Source organism: Scyliorhinus canicula, chromosome 26 (assembly GCF_902713615.1).
Source record: "Scyliorhinus canicula chromosome 26, sScyCan1.1, whole genome shotgun sequence".
NCBI lineage: Eukaryota > Metazoa > Chordata > Chondrichthyes > Carcharhiniformes > Scyliorhinidae > Scyliorhinus > Scyliorhinus canicula.
This window is the reverse complement of record NC_052171.1, coordinates 24,574,692-24,593,559: the sequence shown is the minus strand read 5'-3', so window position 1 is coordinate 24,593,559 and position 18,868 is coordinate 24,574,692. Positions and strand designations below refer to the sequence as shown.

Here is an 18,868-nt window from a genome sequence, read left to right as displayed (position 1 = left end):
ATGAGTTGCCTGCTCAAGTTAGAGTCGTGTGACCTTCCAATCTGAATATGTATGACCAGCTGGCAAAGGCAACTCAATCAGATAACAGCCACCATGAGGCCTGCATCATTTCCTTGCAAATGAACAAGTAGCAGCTGTAGTGGCAGCCTCTTTGCCCCTTCTTACTTGTTGCCTTGTGTTGCCCCCTTGAGGCATCGCCCCTTGTGCTGTCCTGGCACAGCCCTTGAATCAGCTCACAAGAAATTCAACTACTTACATTAATGTGGCGCTGGTAACATAGCCAGATGTTCTAAGGTGCTTCACAGCAGTCTTAAATGAGCAAAATTTGACAACGATCCATATAAGAAGATATTAGGACCGATGACCAGAGTTTTGACCCAAGAGGTAGATTTTAAGAAGCGTCTTAGGGGAGTCAGAGAGTCGCTGTGGCACAGAAGGCAGATATTCGGCTCATTGTGTCCATGTCAGCTCTCTGCAGAACAATTCAGCATTCTATCCCTGTAATCCTGCAAGTTTATTTTGAGGGGCTGAACGGCCTACTCCTAATTACCCACACATCCAATTTCCTTTCGAAATCCTGGATCGTCTCTGCTTCCTGTAACCTCGTAGGCAGCGAATTCCAGATCATGAATACTCCCAAGACGAAGTTACTTCCTCACAATGCGCCGGCAGTGAGCCTGTGGAATGCGCTGCCAGCTGGTATGGTGGGTGCTGACTATCTGCCTTCAATTTGGAGCGCGACTGATTCTGACTGGCAACAAGATTACCTCATACAGAAGCAGAGTATTTATCGAGACGACCGTTTATCTAATCTCCTCAACTGTTTTTAATTGTCTGATGCAGTCAGGATGGGACTGTATTCCTGATTAGCTCTGGGATTCCTAATCTTACGCAGTTGAGGGAGCAGAGGTGGGTGTGGATAGAGAAGGGTGGGAGTGGGGGGGGGAAAGATCGAGGAGCGAGAGTTCCATGGATACACTGGGACAGATTGCATCAGGGAGATGCCTTTACTCAATCCCAGCAAGTAAAGACAATACACGACTTAAAATTCATTTTTCCAGGCAGCACGGTAGCACAGTGGTTAGCACTGTGGCTTCACAGCACCAGAGTCCCAGGTTCGATTCCCAGTTGCGTCACTGTCTGTGGAGTCTGCACGTTCTCCCCGTGTCTGCGTGGGTTTCCTCCGGGTGCTCCAGTTTCCTCCCACTGTCCAAAGACATGCAGGTTAGGTGGATTGGTCATGCTAATTTGCCCTTGGTGTCCAAAAAGGTTAGATGTGGTTATTAGGTTAGGGGGATAGGGTGGAAGTGAGGGCTTAAGTGGGTCGGTGCAGACTCGATGGGCCGAATGGCCTCCTTCTGCACTGTTTGTTCTATGTGGCATGTATTGCCCATCCCTAATTGCCCTCAATAAGGTGGTGGTGAGCTGCCTCCCTGAATTGCTGCAGTCCATGTGGTTGGTACATCCACAATGCTGTTAGGCAGGGAGTTCTAGCATTTTTGAAAGAACGGCGATATATTTCCTCGACAGGGTGGGGCGGGGGAGAACCTCCAGGTGGTGGAGTTCCCAGGTATCTGCTGCTCTTGTCCTTCTAGATGGTAGTGGTCGTGGGTTTGTTAGGTGGAAGGTGCTGCTGAAGGAACCTTGGTGAGTTCCTGCAATGCATCTTGTAGATGGTACACACGGCTCCTGCCGTTCGTCAGCAGTGGAGGGAGTGAATGTTTGTGCCAAGGGGAAGGGGTGCCAATCAAGCGGGGCTGATTTGTCCTGGATGATGACGATACATCGATACATCCCCATCACTAAACAGCAACTATGGAAGCTGCTGGGCTACAGAGTCTCACCTTATCCTGATACAATCCCCTTGGAGACTGATAACTTATCGAAAGAAAGGAGTCCCCATGATGCCAACGGAAAGAAAACCCTTGGACAAGATTTCACTTTTACTGTAACAACCAGCGAAAAACAACACAATTCAAACATTAATGACAGGTGAAGGTATTTCAAACAAAACGTAATTTTCACTTCAAATTAACATAAATTTAAAGTACCCAATTATTTTCTTTTTCCAATTAAGGGGTATTTAGCAAGGCCAATTCACCTACCATGCACATCTTTTTGGGTTGTAGGTGTGAGACCCACGCAAACAGGGGGAAACAGTGGGGTTTTGTGCAAACCCCACACAATGATCGGGGCTGGGATCAAACCCGGGTCCTCGGCGCAGTGATAACCACTGTGCCACCGAAGCACATTTTCTTGTTAAAGCTTTCTCCTTGCACAAAACCTAGTGGTTTCGATGTCTCATCACAGCGAGTAACTTGGTTTTTGGTTTTGTTGTTCTCGCTCTACAATGACGGTAGTGTCAGGGGGTAAGAGCAAATCACACTTGGTTCTCAACTTCAAAACAATATTGTCGGTGGGTTTTGGGGTGTCACATGGGTGGTGTTTCTGTAGGAAATGTGAAACTTGTTTATTTTCTTCGCTATCAGTCCTTTGTCCCTTGATGGCATTCTTCAATAATTGTACCACCTCTCCGCCAACCTGTTTGTGGAGGATGATAAGGCGCAATTTGTATTTGTTGTCTGTTATTATTTTGAAGGTAGTGCACAAACTGTTTGATGTGAACGGAGTCCCGTTATCTCGAGCTACTTGTTCCAGTTTTTCCAAATGGTGCAAGTATTTCTTCCAGACGCTCGATTGTCTTTTTAGCAGTTGTCGACTTCATTCTGATGGATTTTGGGCCATTTGGAATGTGCGTCCACTCGGACATGAAACATACAACCTTCAATTGGCCCCGCAAAATCGATATGTACTCTTTTGCCATGGTTGCTTTGGCCAATACCACGAGTGAAGTGGTTGAAGAGGTGGAATATATCGTATCCTAGTGCAAGACTGACATTGACCTACTCTTTCTTTAATCTGCGAGTCCTGGCCATCAGAAATACCCTCTTATGGGCTCTTCCATATGTACAACTCCAGGATGTCTTTCATGTTTTTTTTTTTTAAATTTAGATTACCAATTATTTTTTCCAATTAAGGGGCAATTTAGCGTGGCCAATCCACCTACTCTGCACATTTTTGGGTTGTGGGGGTGAAACCCACGCAGACACGGGGAGAATGTGCAAACTCCACACAGACAGTGACCCAGAGCCGGGATCGAACCTGGGACCTCAGCGCCGTGAGGCAGTTGTGCTAACCACTAGGCCACCGTGCTGCCCTCAGGATGTCTTTCATGGATTTGATCTAGTATACAACTCCACACAATGGAGGGACGATGACTCGGATCCTCATGTACTCTGTTTTGTATCATAAAGATCAAGTTTCCTTGTTCGGTACGGCTTGAATTCCGGATTCCTCCTTTGTTTATCCGGTCGTACACCTTGAAATGAAAGGAAAATTGCTTGTCACAATTAGGCTTCAAATGAAGTTACTGTGAAAAGCTCCTAGTCGCCATATTCCGGCGCCTGTTCTGGGGATAATGTTCATGATCTTTCCCATCACCACGTGACCTTGCGTGTCTTTACACTGGAGATGCAGTAACAGGTACACAAGTTCTCCTGTGACCCGGCTTTGTCCCACATCGGCATTCGCATGTTGCTCCGATCTTCAATCTCGTAATTATGCACTGATAAGATGATGGAGCATCTTTGCAAACGGATCGCAGCTGGAGACGTTATTCCTTTGTATGGACCAAAGATCTTTGTTCAAGGCCTGTGGTCTGTCCACGAGGTATAATGTCTTCCATACAGACATAATGAAATTGTTTGATTCCAAAAACTATACTCAAGGCTGCTTCGGTAAAAATGTTAGCACCGGTCCTATTTTGGTCCATGGACTAAATCCTTAGGGACCTCAATGGTGTTCAATGTTATTTGGATGATATTTGGGTGGGCAACACGGTGGTACAGTGGTTAGCACTGCTGCCTCACAGCTCCTTGGTTTAATTTCATCCACAGGTAACTGTCTGTGGGGAGTTTGCACATTCTCCTCGTGTCTGTGTGTGTTTTGCCGCCACAATGGATTGCAGGGTAGTGGATTGGCCACGCAAAAATTGCCCCTTAATTGGAAAAAATTGAATCGGGCACTCTAAATTTATCTTTAAAAAAAGTAATAGGGTGAAGGTTATCTGTCCTATTACATTCAAGTTGCTACTTTAATTTAATCCGGTATCCTGTTTGCAAGAAGGTAATATTGAAATCTCTCTTCATAGGGGCGTCTGTAGTTGCATTGAATGGTTCCATGGCATTGCCTTTTCCTGCCATCGCAGTTACCTGTTCTTAAGTTGTCGTACTCTTTAACATTCCTCCCCATTTGTTTATTTTCTTGGTTGGACTGTGGCTTTAAAAAAAAAATGTTGTTTGGTTATTATTTTTATTTCACTCTGAGCAATTGTTTTTTCCAAAAGCAGACCTTTCCCCGTCTCTGAAATTGAGGATCCAACGCTGCGGCACGTGTGAAAGCTGGGAAAGATTCTCCAGCTTTGGCAAGCAAACTAGTTTTTTTACTCAACATACCCCCTTATTTTCTTTCTCTGCTCATTTTCCAGATTTTGAGCCCACCAGTTGTTTGATTTACCCAGTTATACCATCCACATGCTGGCTGAGAAAAAATGTTCTTTTCCCACCTCTGTAGCTCCGAGCTACAGAGATGAGATCAACCTCTTTTCCCACCTCTGTAGCTGCGGTTGAGTGAACAAAGTTAAGGAAGAGCCTGGAGTACTTTCTATAACTTTTAAAATAAATGTACACCCTTAGCAAATGCTAACACTCTGTTTCCAATGGTCAGATTTACCACACTTCATTCAATAGTGGCGTGTTCTCCTGAAAATCAATCCTTGACTCGAGGTCATGGTCTGAATGATCTTTTCTGACTATTTTTACCGAAGAACCATCCTCGTTGCCAGCTTTGTATTTAGTCCGGTTACGTTTTGCGGGGTTTGCTTTTCTTCACAGTAGAGACAAATGATAACCAGGCTGTCACGCCATAGGTTCTTAGCCAGTTGTCAGAGTTTATTGCAGCGGTGTTGCTTGCTCACAGTCTAAGGTGGAAGAGAGGGAAATCTTCCAGATTCCCTGACAATGTCACCACATAATCATTTTTTTTTTTTTTTTTTTATAAATTTAGATTAGCCAATTATTTTTTCTAATTAAGGGGCAATTTAGCGTGGCCAATCCACCTACTCTGCACATTTTTGGGTTGTGGGGGCGAAACCCACGCAGACACGGGGAGAATGTGCAAACTCCACACGGACAGTGACCCAGGGCCGGGATTCGAACCTGGGACCTCAGCGCCGTGAGGCGGTTGTGCTAACCACTAGGCCACCGTGCTGCCCCTGTCACCACATAATCATGAGACTCACTACACAGGGCATTGGTTCCAATACATAACACTACCCAAGAAGGGACGTGGAAAGTCCACATGTACCCTTGTCCAGGAATGACCAGGCCATTCTCATTGGGTGGATGTTAGCTGTGGGTAACAATGTCTGCTGTGTCTGGCAAGGGTCGCACTGGCACACCATGTGTTCAATATCCGGGCCACCAAATATAGCTCTGAGATAGTATTTTAATGTTTGGCCTGGATAGGGAACAATACAATAACTGGCCACATTTATCATGGTGCTACCTGGCTAAGATCATGCGCTTCACTAGATCTAGACTAGACAGGGCAGGTTCGTGTTGCGTCCAGTTCTTCAGATACATAACTAGAACTAGAAGCAGGAGTGGGTAATTCAGCCCTTTGAGCCGCTCCGTCATTCAATACGATCATGGTTGATCTCATCTCAACTCCACTTTCCTGCCTGTTCTCCCTTCAACCCATTACCGATTAAAAATCTGTCTAACTCCTCCTTAAATGTACTCACTGTCCCAGCATCCCACCGCACTCTGGGACAGCGAATTCCAGATTCACCACCCTTTGAGAGAGGTCATTTCTGATCATCCGTTTTAAATCTGCTACCGCTTATCCAAAACTATGAGCTCTCGTTCTCGATTGCTCCTCATGAGGAAGCATCCTCTTTATGTCGACTTTGTCAATTCCCTTTATCATCTTACATACCTCAATTACATCTCCTCTCATTCTTTTAGAGAGTCCCGGCCTGAATTGCTCGTCACTCCTCATCTCTAGTACCGATTTGGTGAACCTCCTCTAAACTGCCTCCAATGTAACTACATCCCTCCTCAAATGTACCAGCCTCCCCAAACAGGAGCCGGAATGTGGAGACTAGGGGTTTTTCACAGTAACTTCATTTGAAGCCTACTTGTGACAATAAGCGATTTTCATTTTTTTCCATTTCAAATAAGGGGACCAAAACTGTGCACAATACTCCAGGTGTGGTGTCACTAATCCCTCGTACAGTTGCAGCAACACTTCCCTACTTTTATACTCTGTTCCTTAATCTATGAAGGCCAAAAATACATTTGTCTTCCTTATTACCTGCTGTTCCTGCAGACAAGTTTTCTGCGATTCATGCACTAGGACGCCCAGATCCCTCTGAACTGAAGCACTCTGAAGATTCTCTCCACTTAGATAAGAAGTTGCCACTCTATTTTTCCAACCTGACTTCCGATACTGGAGAAGTGTCAAGAAGGTTTAGTGCCATGATGATGTCTTGATGCACTGGTGGTAGTGGCAGGTACTTTGGAACTGGGAGTTAACTCAGCTCATCAGCATTTGAAATGTGTGAACCTGTTCTGAAAGATGCTACCGTAGGCTAGCCAACAGCAAGCCATCATTGTACACGGGCGGAGGCATCAGCTTGTCTTCATGGAGGAACCCCAGCAGAGGCTTGTAGTCAGTTATTATTGTGAATCGTCTCCCATGGACATACTGGTGAAATCTCTTGATGCCTTAGATTATGGCAAGACCTTCTTTCTCGATCTATGCATATTTCCACTCGCCATCGGACAGAGTTCTGGAGCCAAAAGCAATCGGCCTGTCTGAACCATCTTCCATGGGACCGGAGTCTTTGGAACTTTCTTGCTCAAAAGGCAGTGGAAGTAGAGTCTTTGAATATTTTAAAAATAAATTTGAGTACCCAATTCATTTTTTCCAATTAAGGGACAATTTAGCGTGGTCAATTCACCTACCCTGCACATCTTTGGGTTGTGGGGGTGAAACCCACGCAGACACGGGGAGAATGTGCAAACTCCACACGGACAGTGACCCAGAGCCTGGGACCTCGGCGCCGTGAGACAGCAGTGCTAACCACTGCACCGCCCATCTTTGAATATTTTTAAGGCCGAGCTGGATAGATTCTTGATTAACAAGCTGGTGTCAGGTTAATCGGGGCTGGCAGGAATGTGGGATTGAAACTACCATCAGATAAGCCACAACCTCATTGAATAACTAGAAGGACTCATTTGTATGTTCGTTCATATGTTAGTGGGCATTTTCACTGGAGAATCACATATATTCAAAATGTTAACTCTGTTGCTGCCAGACCTGCTGTGTTTTCGCAGCATTTTCTGTTTTTATTTCCCTCATGTGGTTCGATTGTGGATTTACAGCCAGTTTGCACAAGCTGAATTGAGACTGAATCCATGTCCCATCAAAACAGTCCAGAACATCCCAGATTACAATGAGGTTAGGCTAATGACAAGTCACCAAGTAGTGCTCACTGATTTCTAACCCCAACTAATTGCATAGAAAATCCTTCCATAAGCCATTCCACAGTCTTGCCCCATTCAGTCCCTGCAGGCTAAACACTCAAATACTTCAGTAGAACATCTCCCTCCATCCACTCTCCAGGAATCATTGCAATAATCTCTCCCTCAATGTCAACAAAACAAAGGAGATTGTCATCGACTTCAGGAAGCGTAGTGGAGAACATGCCCCTGTCTACATCAATGGGAACGAAGTAGAAAGGGTCGAGAGCTTCAAGTTTTTCGGTGTACAGATCACCAACAGCCTGCCGTGGTCCCCCCATGCCGACACTGTGGTTAAGAAAGCCCACCAACGGAGGAGTTCAAGAGGTGGGACATGGTACCGCTGTCGCTAGCAGGGAGGGTGCAGTCAGTCAAAATGACGGTCCTCCCGAGGTTCTTGTTTCTGTTCCAGTGCTTGCCCATCTTCCTCCCCAGGGCCTTCTTTAAGAAGGTAACTAGCAGCATTATGGGCTATGTGTGGGCACATGGCACCCCTAGAGTGAGAAGGATTTTCTTGGAACGGAGTAGGGACAGTGGAGGATTAGCGCTACCCAATCTTTCCGGATACTACTGGGCGGCGAACGCATCGATGGTGCGCAAGTGGGTGATGGAGGGGGAGGGGGCAGCTTGGAAACGTATGGAGAGGGCGTCCTGCGGCAATACAAGCCTGGGGGCGCTAGTAACGGCACCATGGCCGCTCCCCCCCACAAGGTATACCACGAGTCCGGTAGTGGCGGCCACCCTTAAAATCTGGGGGCAGTGGAGGCGACACGGGGGGAAGTGGGGGGTCTGATGGCGGCGCCACTGAGAGGGAACCACAGATTTGTCCCGGGGAACACTGGCGGGGGATTCCAGAGCTGGCACAGGGCGGGCATCAGGCAACTGGGGGACATGTTCATAGAGGGGAGGTTTGCGAGCCTGGGAGAGCTGGAGGAGAAATTTGAGCTCCCCCCGGGGAACACGTTTAGATACCTGCAGGTGAAGGCATTTGCCAGACGACAGGTGGAAGGATTTCCCTTGCTTCCCGATGGAGGGGCGAGTGATAGGGTGCTATCAGGGGTCTGGGTCGGAGAAGGGAAGGTCTCGGACATCTACAAAATAATGCAGGAGGTGGAGGAGGTACCGATAGAGGAGCTGAAAGACAAGTGGGAAGCGGAGCTGGGAGAGCAGATAGAAGATGGGACATGGGCGGATGCCCTAGAGAGGGTCAATTCGTCGTCGTCGTGCGCAAGGTTGGGCCTCATCCAATTTAAGGTGCTGCACAGAGCCCATATGACGGGGACTAGGATGAGTCGGTTCTTCGGGGGGGAGGACAGGTGTGTTAGGTGTTCGGGAAGCCCTGCGAACCATGTACATATGTTCTGGATGTGTCCGGCACTGGAAGAGTTCTGGAAGGGGGTGGCGGGGACGGTATCGAGAATGGTGGGAACCAGGGTCAAACCAGGGTGGGGGCTAGCGATTTTTGGGGTTGGGGTGGAGCCAGGAGTACAGGAGGCAAGGGAGGCCGGAATATTGGCCTTTGCGTCCTTGGTAGCTCGGAGAAGGATCTTGATTCAGTGGAGGGACACAAGGCCACCAAGTGTTAACACCTGGTTAAACGACATGGCAAGCTTCATCCAATTGGAAAAAATCAAATTCGCCCTGAGAGGGTCGGTACAGGGGTTCTTCCGGCGGTGGCAGCCCTTCCTTGACTTTCTGGATCAGAGATAGGAACTGGAGGCCGAAACAGCAGCAACCCGGGGAGAAAAGGGGGGGGGGGGGGGGGGGGGGAGGGGGGGGGGGGGGGGGGATAGCAACGAAGGGAGCGCGTCAGCGGGGGGTCGCGGGCAATGACTGCCCGAGGCCATCGGCAGAAAGGGAAAAACGGTTTGGTTGCTAGACTGATAGCGCGGGGGGGGGGGGGGGGGGAAGGGAGGGTGGGGGGGTGCGCGTGGGGGAGGGCGTGGGGAGGATTTTCCAGGGGGGATTTGTGGTGTTGTAATTTAAAATGTAATAGGGGTAAATGTTTGTATCGAAAAATTTCAATAAAAATTATTAAAAAAAAAGAAAGCCCACCAACGACTCTACTTTCTCAGAAGACGAAGGAAATTTGGCATGTCAGCTACGATCCTCACCAACTTCTACAGATTCACAATAGAAAGCTTTCTTTCTGCTTGTATCACAGCTTGGGTATGGTTCCTGCTCTGCCCAAGACCACAGGAAACTACAAAAGGTTGTGAATGTAGCCCAGTCCATCACGCAAACCAGCCTCCCATCCATTGACTATCTATAATTCCCGCTGCCTCAGAAAGGCAGCCACGCACCCCAGACATACTCTCTTCCACCTTCTTCCGTCAGGAAAAATATACCAAAGTTTGAGGTCACGTACCAACCGACTCAAGAACGCTTCTTCCCTGCTGCCATCAAACTTTTGAATGGACCTGCCCCGTATCTTCTCTCTACACCTTGCTATAACTGTAACATTATATTCTGCAGTCTCTCCTTCCTTCCCTATGTACGGTATGCATTGTTTGTACAGCATGCAAGAAACAATACTTTTCACTGTACACTAATATATGTGATAATAATAAATCAAATCAATTCAATTAAAAATCTGCCAAATCTCTGATTCTTATTACATCTTGAAATGTGCAATTGAGGGCCCCGGGTCGTATCAGGCGGAGGGCCCCGGGTCCGCTCGGGTTTAGGGGTCCCGCGTCTACTCGAGCAGAGGGCCCCAGGTCGTATCGGGCGGAGGGTCCCGGGTCGGCTCGGGCGGAGGGTCCCGGGTCGGCTCGGGCGCAGGGTCCCGGGTCGGCTCGGGCGCAGGGCCCCGGGTCCGCTCGGGCGCAGGGCCCCGGGTCGGCTCGGGCGCAGGGCCCCGGGTCGGCTCGGGCGCAGGGCCCCGGGTCCGCTCGGGTTTAGGGGCCCCGGGTCCGCTCGGGTTTAGGGGCCTGCGTCTCGGTGGAGGGCCCCGGGTCGGCTCGGGCAGAGGGCCCCGGGTCGGCTCGGGCAGAGGGCCCCGGGTCGGCTCGGGCAGAGGGTCCCGGGTCGGCTCGGGCAGAGGGCCCCGGGTCGGCTCGGGCAGAGGGCCCCGGGTCGGCTCGGGCAGAGGGCCCCGGGTCGGCTCGGGCAGAGGGCCCCGGGTCGGCTCGGGCAGAGGGCCCCGGGTCGGCTCGGGCAGAGGGCCCCGGGTCGGCTCGGGCGGAGGGCCCCGGGTCGGCTCGGGCAGAGGGCCCCGGGTCGGCTCGGGCAGAGGGCCCCGGGTCGGCTCGGGCGGAGGGCCCCGGGTCGGCTCGGGCGGAGGGCCCCGGGTCGGCTCGGGCGGAGGGCCCGTCGGCCATGGTTTAGGGGCCTACGTCTCGGGTGGAGGGCCCCGGGTCGGCTCGGGCGGAGGGCCCGTCGGCCATGGTTTAGGGGCCTACGTCTCGGGTGGAGGGCCCCGGGTCGGATCAGGCGGAGGGCCCCGGGTCGGATCAGGCAGAGGGCCCCAGGTCGGCTCAGGCTGAGGGCCCAGCGCCGCCTCCTCCATTGGCCCATTCCAAAGACGTGCAGGTTAGGTGGATTGGCCACGATAAATTGCCCTTAGTGCTGGGTGGGGTTACTGGGTTATGGGGATAGGGTGGAGGTGTTGACCTTGGGTAGGGTGCTCTTTCCAGGAGCCGGTGCAGACTCGATGGGCCGAATGGCCTCCTTCTGCACTGTAAATTCTATGAAATTCTCTTTAAAACTCTCACATTTCCTCAGTTTTGGTAAAACTCCGTTTTTCTCTCCGCAAATTTTACAAAATGACAAATTTCCGCCGCCCGCACTCACTGCCTTTCCATTCCGGCGCCAAACCGAGGGAAAGCTTCACCTCCGAGTTGGCCCTGCCTCTCCCTACAGACGCTGCCAGAGATGCTGAGATTTTCCAGCATTTCTCTTTCACCTCAGAGAGTTCATTTCCGGCCGCCTGCCCCTCACTGACATCTCTTCCTGTCATCGGCCCCTCAGTTAACTAACTTCCGGTCACCTGCTATCTCTGACATCACTTCCTATCTATTGCCCCGCAGGGAATCAATTTCCGGCCACCTGCCCCTCACGGACGTCATTTCCTGTCATCGGGCCGTCAGTTAACGAACTACCGGTCACCTGCCGTCACTGACATCACTTCCTGTCTATTGCCCCGCAGGGAATCAATTTCCGGCCACCTGCCCCTCACTGACTTATTTTCTGTCATTTGCCTCTCAGAGAGCTCATTTCCGGCCGCCTGCCCCTCACTGACTTCACTTCCTGTTATCGGCCCCTCAGTTAACTAACTTTCGGTCAGCTGCCTCACTGACATCACTTCCTGTGATGTGGCGATGCCGGCGTTGGACTGGGGTGATAACAGTAAGAAGTCTAACAACACCAGGTTAAAGTCCAACAGGTTTGTTTCAAACACGAGCTTTCGGAGCACTTTCGGGTTTCACTTGAGGAAGGAGCAGTGCTCCGAAAGCTCGTGTTTGAAACAAACCTGTTGGACTTTAACCTGGTGTTGTTAGACTTCTTACTGTGATCACTTCCTGTCACTTGCCCCTCAGAGCATCAGTTTCCGGCAACCTGCCCCTCACTGACATCACTTCCTGTCACTTGCCCCTCAGAGAATCAATTTCCGGCAACCGCCCCTCACTGACGTCACTTTCTATCATTTGCCGCTCAGTGGGCTCATTTCCGGCCACCTGCCCCTCACTGACTTCACTTCCTGACGTTCGCCCCTCAATTAGCTTATTTCCGGCCACCTGCCCCTCACTGACTCAGCTGCCTGAAATTAGCCCCTGAAAAAGATGGTGGCTGTCACACCATTCGTCAGGGTTTTGTCTCTGACCCACTCCGGGTTTTGTGGTTGGCCCGCTCAGGGTTTGATCTTTGGAGGCTCCGTGTTTTTTCTCTGACCCGCTCCGGGAGTTGCTGTGCCGGATCCGGTCCGGGAGTTGCTGTGCCGGATCCGGTCCGGGAGTTGCTGCGCCGGATCCGGTCCGGGAGTTGCTGCGCCGGATCCGCTCCGGGAGTTGCTGTGCCGCCGGGATGAGGCCCAGGTTGTTGTTGTTGTCGCTGCTCCTGTGGCTTTGGGCCGGTGAGTGACCCCCTCCCCCAGGCCGGGACTGAGTGACCCCCTCCCCCAGGCCGGGACTGAGTGACCCCCTCCCCCAGGCCGGGACTGAGTGACCCCCCCCCCCCCAGGCCGGGACTGAGTGACCCCCTCCCCCAGGCCAGGACTGAGTGACCCCCCCCTCCCCCAGGCCGGGACTGAGTGACCCCCCCTCCCCCAGGCCGGGACTGAGTGACCCCCTCCCCCAGGCCGGGACTGAGTGACCCCCTCCCCCAGGCCGGGACTGAGTGACCCCCCCTCCCCCAGGCCGGGACTGAGTGACCCCCCCTCCCCCAGGCCGGGACTGAGTGACCCCCCCTCCCCCAGGCCGGGACTGAGTGACCCCCTCCCCCAGGCCGGGACTGAGTGACCCCCCCTCCCCCAGGCCGGGACTGAGTGACCCCCCCTCCCCCAGGCCGGGACTGAGTGACCCCCCCTCCCCCAGGCCGGGACTGAGTGACCCCCCCTCCCCCAGGCCGGGACTGAGTGACCCCCCCTCCCCCAGGCCGGGACTGAGTGACCCCCCCTCCCCCAGGCCGGGACTGAGTGACCCCCCCTCCCCCAGGCCGGGACTGAGTGACCCCCCCTCCCCCAGGCCGGGACTGAGTGACCCCCCCTCCCCCAGGCCGGGACTGAGTGACCCCCCCTCCCCCAGGCCGGGACTGAGTGACCCCCCCTCCCCCAGGCCGGGACTGAGTGACCCCCCCTCCCCCAGGCCGGGACTGAGTGACCCCCCCTCCCCCAGGCCGGGACTGAGTGACCCCCCCTCCCCCAGGCCGGGACTGAGTGACCCCCCCTCCCCCAGGCCGGGACTGAGTGACCCCCCCTCCCCCAGGCCCTGGCTGATTATCCTGGGCCCAGGAACCCGGAAACGCCCCAACCCTCCCCAATCACACATCCCTCTCTGTACTTTTAAAACACCCCATTATTTACTTTTCCAAACAAGGGGCGATTTATCCCGGCCAATCCACCTAACCTGCGCTTCTTTGGGCTGTGGGAGGACTCCGGAGCCCCTGGAGAATGTGCAGACTCCGATCCTTGCTGTAGCTAATTTTTAATTTTCTGCTTCTTTGCTTCTCAGATGCAGTATCAAGCAGCAAACCCAACTCTGCTCCACCCAGTAATCATGCTGCAGAATCTGGACAAGGGGGCAACACCGTGGGTGATGGAGGGGGAAAGGTTGCAGGGGATGGTGGAGGCAAGAACGTAGGTGAAGGGGGCAAGAACGCAGGTGAAGGGGGCAAGAACGCAGGTGAAGGAGGCAAGAACGCAGGTGAAGGGGGCAAGAACATAGGTGAAGGGGGCAAGAACACAGGTGAAGGGGGCAAGAACACAGGTGAAGACGGCAAGAACACAGGGGAAGGGGGCAAGAACGCAGGTGAAGGGGGCAAGAACGCAGGTGATGGCAGGGACAAGGCCGCAGGTGATGGCGAGAATGAGAACAAGGCTCAAAACAGCACCAAGGGAGAAGCCAATGGCAATAACCAGGCTGTCAGCATAGGTAAGGTGGAGAGCAGGACGAGGACCAGCAACGAGAACAAGACTGTGGCCGTCGACAGTGGAATCCACAATGTTGAGACTGGTGATCAAACTGGTGATAAAAATGCAGTGAATGAGAGAGGCAGTGAGCACCCAACAATTACTGAGGACAAGAAGTCAGAAAGTGGGCAGAGCAAGAAGGACAATGAGGGAGATGGCAAGGAGGGTGGTGCTGATGAAGGAGAGGATGATGAGACACCAGAAACAGTTGGAGATAAGAATGTCAAGGAGGCTGGTGACAGTGCCACTTCCAATGGTGGATTGGTGAAGGATGGAGCAGGGACAGACATTGGTGCTGAATCAGTGCCCAGAGACGAACCGGAGAGCAGCCATTTCTTTGCATATCTGGTGACCACAGCAGTAATTGTTGCAGTCCTGTACATCGCCTATCACAACAAGCGCAAGGTGAGAGGGATGCGTGACTGAGCCGTGCGATTGCTCTGAGAAATGAGAAAGTTGCAAAGAGTAACACATCTATTCAAAAAGGGAGAAAGAAAGCAGGAAACCACAGACCAGTCATAGGAAAAATTCCAGAATTCTTTATTAAAGAGATAGTAGCAGAACATCTAGAAAATGATACTACAAGCAGGCAGAGTCAACATGGTTTTGTGAGGGGGGTGGGCATGTGGCGCAGTGGTTAGCACTGGGACTGCGGCGCTGAGGACCTGGGTTTGAATCACCGCTCTGGGTCATTGTCCATGTGGAGTTTGCACATTCTCCCCGTGTCTGCGTGGGTTTCGCCCCCACAACCCAAAGATGTGCCGGGTAGGTGGATTGGCCACGCTGAATTGCCCCTTAATTGGGAAAAAAAAAATTGGGTACTCTAAATTTATATTTTAAAAAACATGGTTTTGGGAAAGAGAAATAGTGTTTCATAATTTTCTGCTAGTTCTTTGGGGATGTAACTGTCAAGGTGGATTAATGGAAACCCGTAGATGTCATGTGCTTGGATTTCCAAGGATACCACGATAGCAATGTTTAAGTTGTATCTTGATAGACACATGAACAGGCGGGGAATAGAGGGACACAGATCGTTTAGGCACTAAGTAGTGGGTCTAAATAAGGAATCTGGATCGGTGCTGGTTTGATGGGCCGAAGGGCCTGTTCCTGAGCTGTAACCTCCTTTGTTCTTTGATTGCAGTTCAGATTTGCTGATGACACAAAGATAGGTGGGCAAATGTTATGGGCCAGGGTTTAGAGTTCTGACCCACGACTTTTACTAGATTGTGGTATGGAGAGCACATGGCCCACTCTACAGGTGTGGTGCAGCAGACAGCTAACAGTATTTTTTTAAAGCAAAACAATGTTTGTTCTATAAACTCAGTCAATCTTTTTAAAACATACAGTGAACATCTTAGCAACCATCAATTCAAATACACCCCCCAAAGAATACAACACTAAGTAATCCTTAAACTTCCCTTTTAACATCCATAAGACATTAAAAAAAACTTTTAACAGAAGCACATCAGGTTTAAATTCACTACTGAGAACAGTTATCACTCTGAATTCACCAAATGAAAATGAGATCGTCTTTACATGGCAGAGAGATCAACATTACACCCCCTGTGATTGGCTGCAGCTCCAACACTGAAAGAAAACCAAAAAAAACACAGACACACCCAAGCTTTTCTCAATGTGAAACTAAAAGCTGACAGACAGCTAAGCCCACCCACACTCTGACATCACTGCAGTAATAAACACCCATTTCTGAAAGGTTTACACCCACTACAGTTATTCTGTAAACAAACATCCATTTCTGAAAGGCACTCTCACATGACGCAAGCAAGTTGGGAGGAGGAGACAAAGAGTCTGCAAAGGGATATAGATAGAGTGACAGATGGAGTGTAATGTGTGAAAATGTGAGATTGTCCATATCGGCAGGATAATAGAAAATGAGAATATTATTTACATTGAGAGATAGGGTGGAAGTGGGAGCTGAAGTGGGTCAGTGCAGACTCGATAGGCCAAATGGCCGCCTTCTGCCCTGTATGTTCTATATGGCAGAATGCTGCAATGCAGGCAGATGTAGCTGACCGGGTTTCTGTATTCCAATAGGTCAGTGTTCAGTAACAAAGGCAGCAAACAAAATGTTGGCCTTTATTTCCAGAAGGATGAAGCATGAAAGTGGAGGTCTTGCTCTAACTGTACAGGGTGTTGGTGAGGCCACACCTGGTGGACTGTCTGCAGTTTTGGTCACCTTACTGGAGGTGGGATATAATTGCAATGGAAGTTCAAATCAGGTTCACTCTGCCCATTTTTGGGATGAAAGGGTTTGTCTTACGAGGAAAGGTTGAGCAAGTTGGGCCTGTACAGAGTTGAAAAGAATGAAAGGTGACCATACTGGAACATGAAGGTAGTGAGGGGGTGTGATAGGGTCGGTGATGGGAGAATGGTTCACTTCGTGGAAAATATGGAACCAGAGGACATGGTTTAAAAATGAAGGATTTTCTATTTAAGGCGCCGTTGACGATGAATTTACTCTGTCAGAGGGTCACTCGCCTGTGGAATTCTCTTCCCATGAGTTGTGGAGGCTGGATCATTGAATATGAGTTACAGCAGTTTTGATTGATAAGGATTATGGGGACAGACAGGAAAGTACAATCAAATCAGCCATGATCATACTGGGCGGCACGGTGGCGCAGTGGTTAGCAGTGCTGCCTCATGGTGCCGAGGTCCCAGGTTCAATCCCGGCTCTGGGTCACCGTCCGTGTGGAGTTTGCACATTCTCCTCGTGTCTCCGTGGGTCTCGCCCCCACAACCCAAAGATGTGCAGGGTAGGTGGATTGGCCACGCTAAGTTGCCCCTTAATTGGAAAAAAAAGAATTGGGTAATCTAAATTAATTTTTTAAAAGCCGTGACCTTACTGATAGTGGAAAGATTCAAGGGGCCGACTATTGCTCCTAATTTGAATGTCTCGTTGCTCACTGGAGGTATCCTATTAGGTTCCCTCTCCAACAACGTCATCCCAGCCCCTTCGCAACCCACCCCCAGGAACAGTGGAGCATGTATCATTGTGGGTGCAGGAGAAAATAGAGTTATCCTGGGGCTGGGTTTATCCCGAAGCAGGATTATATTTAATGCTGTTTTTCCGTTGCAGATTATTGCTGTTGTTATTGAAGGTCGGAGGTCAAATGCCAATCGACGGCCAAAGTCAACAGATTATCAGCGATTGGACCAGAAGGTATTTCCTTCTCCCACCCCCTCGCCTCCCACTCTCTGTCCTTGACCCCCTTCCCTTATCCATTCCTCTCCCTCTGCCTTTCCCTTGCCCCTCACTCAAGTCTCAAGTTTGATTTTCTATTCTGCCTTGTCTCTCCAGATGTGAAGATCCTCTGAACACCGATGGACCCTCATGCAGAAGCACTTTTAAACCCCCCCCCCCCCCCCCCCCTACCTTCCTCTCTAACCTATGAGACTCTTAAAGCCTGCCCAGGGCCAGTTCCGCAGAGAGCTTGATGCAGAATCATTTCTCCAGATTCCAATCAGCATTTGTGTGAATGATATTTCCTTCTTTGTACAAAGACACTCTATCATGTTTCTGTGGGGTCGGGGGTGTGATTGGGGTCCTTGAGAAGTGAATTGTAACTATCTGATAATACAGAGCTCAGTCACAATGTGCTGGAGTGGGTGGTGGGCTTGAGTAGTGGGTAAGTAGAGATGAGGAGTGGGGTCATTGGAATGTATAAGGGATTGAGTATGGGGAGCGGGGGGGGGGGGGTGAGATTGGAGGTTAATAAGAGAGTATGATTCGGGGATGAGATGATGAGGTGTGGGTGAGTGGGACGGCTCTTTCTTGGAGATTGCAGTTCCAGTGAGAGACAATGACACTGGGAATAGTTGCTGTTGTTTCTAGGCTGGGTAGGTCCAAGGACTGGGTTTCAGGATCGTCTCTTCGTATCTGAATCGACTTTGAGGGAAGCCCCTGCTCCCCAACTTTGCCCACAGTCACGGGGCCAGTAGCTGGACGATGTGTGATGTCTGCCTGGGAAGATTTGGAGTGTCCTGTTGGAGGTTCCATCAAGGCTTTGCTGAGTGAGGTGCTGAACAGTTAGTAAAATGGGCTTTTCAGCACATCTCACAGTGACCAGGAAAGGAAGCACTACGCTCATGTTCAGCCATACATGGGTCTGTGTACTTGGCCAACACTCAGTCTCTCTCTGTTTGTATTTTTGGTTGAAAAGGTCTGTAAATTATTGTAGCAAAGGGTTGGTAAGTGCCGAGTCTGTGTCCACTGTGGAGCGAGCCTCCCCTGAAGCCACACCCTCATGTAATCATTCGAAAGAGAATTAAACTCACTGGTTGTTAAATCTCTTGCTGGTTCGACTGCTGCTTCCTTTAATGTTCCTGTTTCCACATTGCACCATAAAAATTCTTTACTGAGACACTCTGACCCGGGAAGGTTTGAGAGTGGATTTGTCTTGGGATCAAACACAGTTCACAAAAATCCAAAGCAATTCCTTTTAAAAAAAATATGGGGCGGATTCTCTGTTATCTGGTGCGGCACGCCAGCAGGATTCTCAGTTAGGCCAGCCGGTCTGCAGCCCCGGTCAATCTGATTCCCCGAAAATGGCCACCAGTGGACATGGATCCAAAT

General features: G+C 50.7%; 1 protein-coding gene across 2 annotated transcripts; it reads left to right on the top strand.

Annotated features, from left to right (window-relative positions):
• Positions 1–12,397: 12,397 nt before the first annotated feature.
• LOC119957397 (trans-Golgi network integral membrane protein 2-like) lies at positions 12,398–18,585 on the top strand. 2 transcript variants are annotated; one of them, XM_038785429.1, is made up of 5 exons: positions 12,401–12,720; positions 13,817–13,945; positions 14,009–14,679; positions 17,372–17,455; positions 17,594–18,585. In XM_038785429.1, exons 1-5 carry the CDS (start codon positions 12,672–12,674, stop codon positions 17,597–17,599), a joined length of 939 nt encoding a protein of 312 aa, XP_038641357.1. In that variant the 5' UTR covers positions 12,401–12,671; the 3' UTR covers positions 17,600–18,585. The 2 variants fall into 2 exon arrangements, with proteins under 2 accessions (XP_038641356.1, XP_038641357.1); XM_038785428.1 differs by having other exon boundaries at positions 12,398–12,720; positions 13,817–14,679.
• Positions 18,586–18,868: the final 283 nt, after the last annotated feature.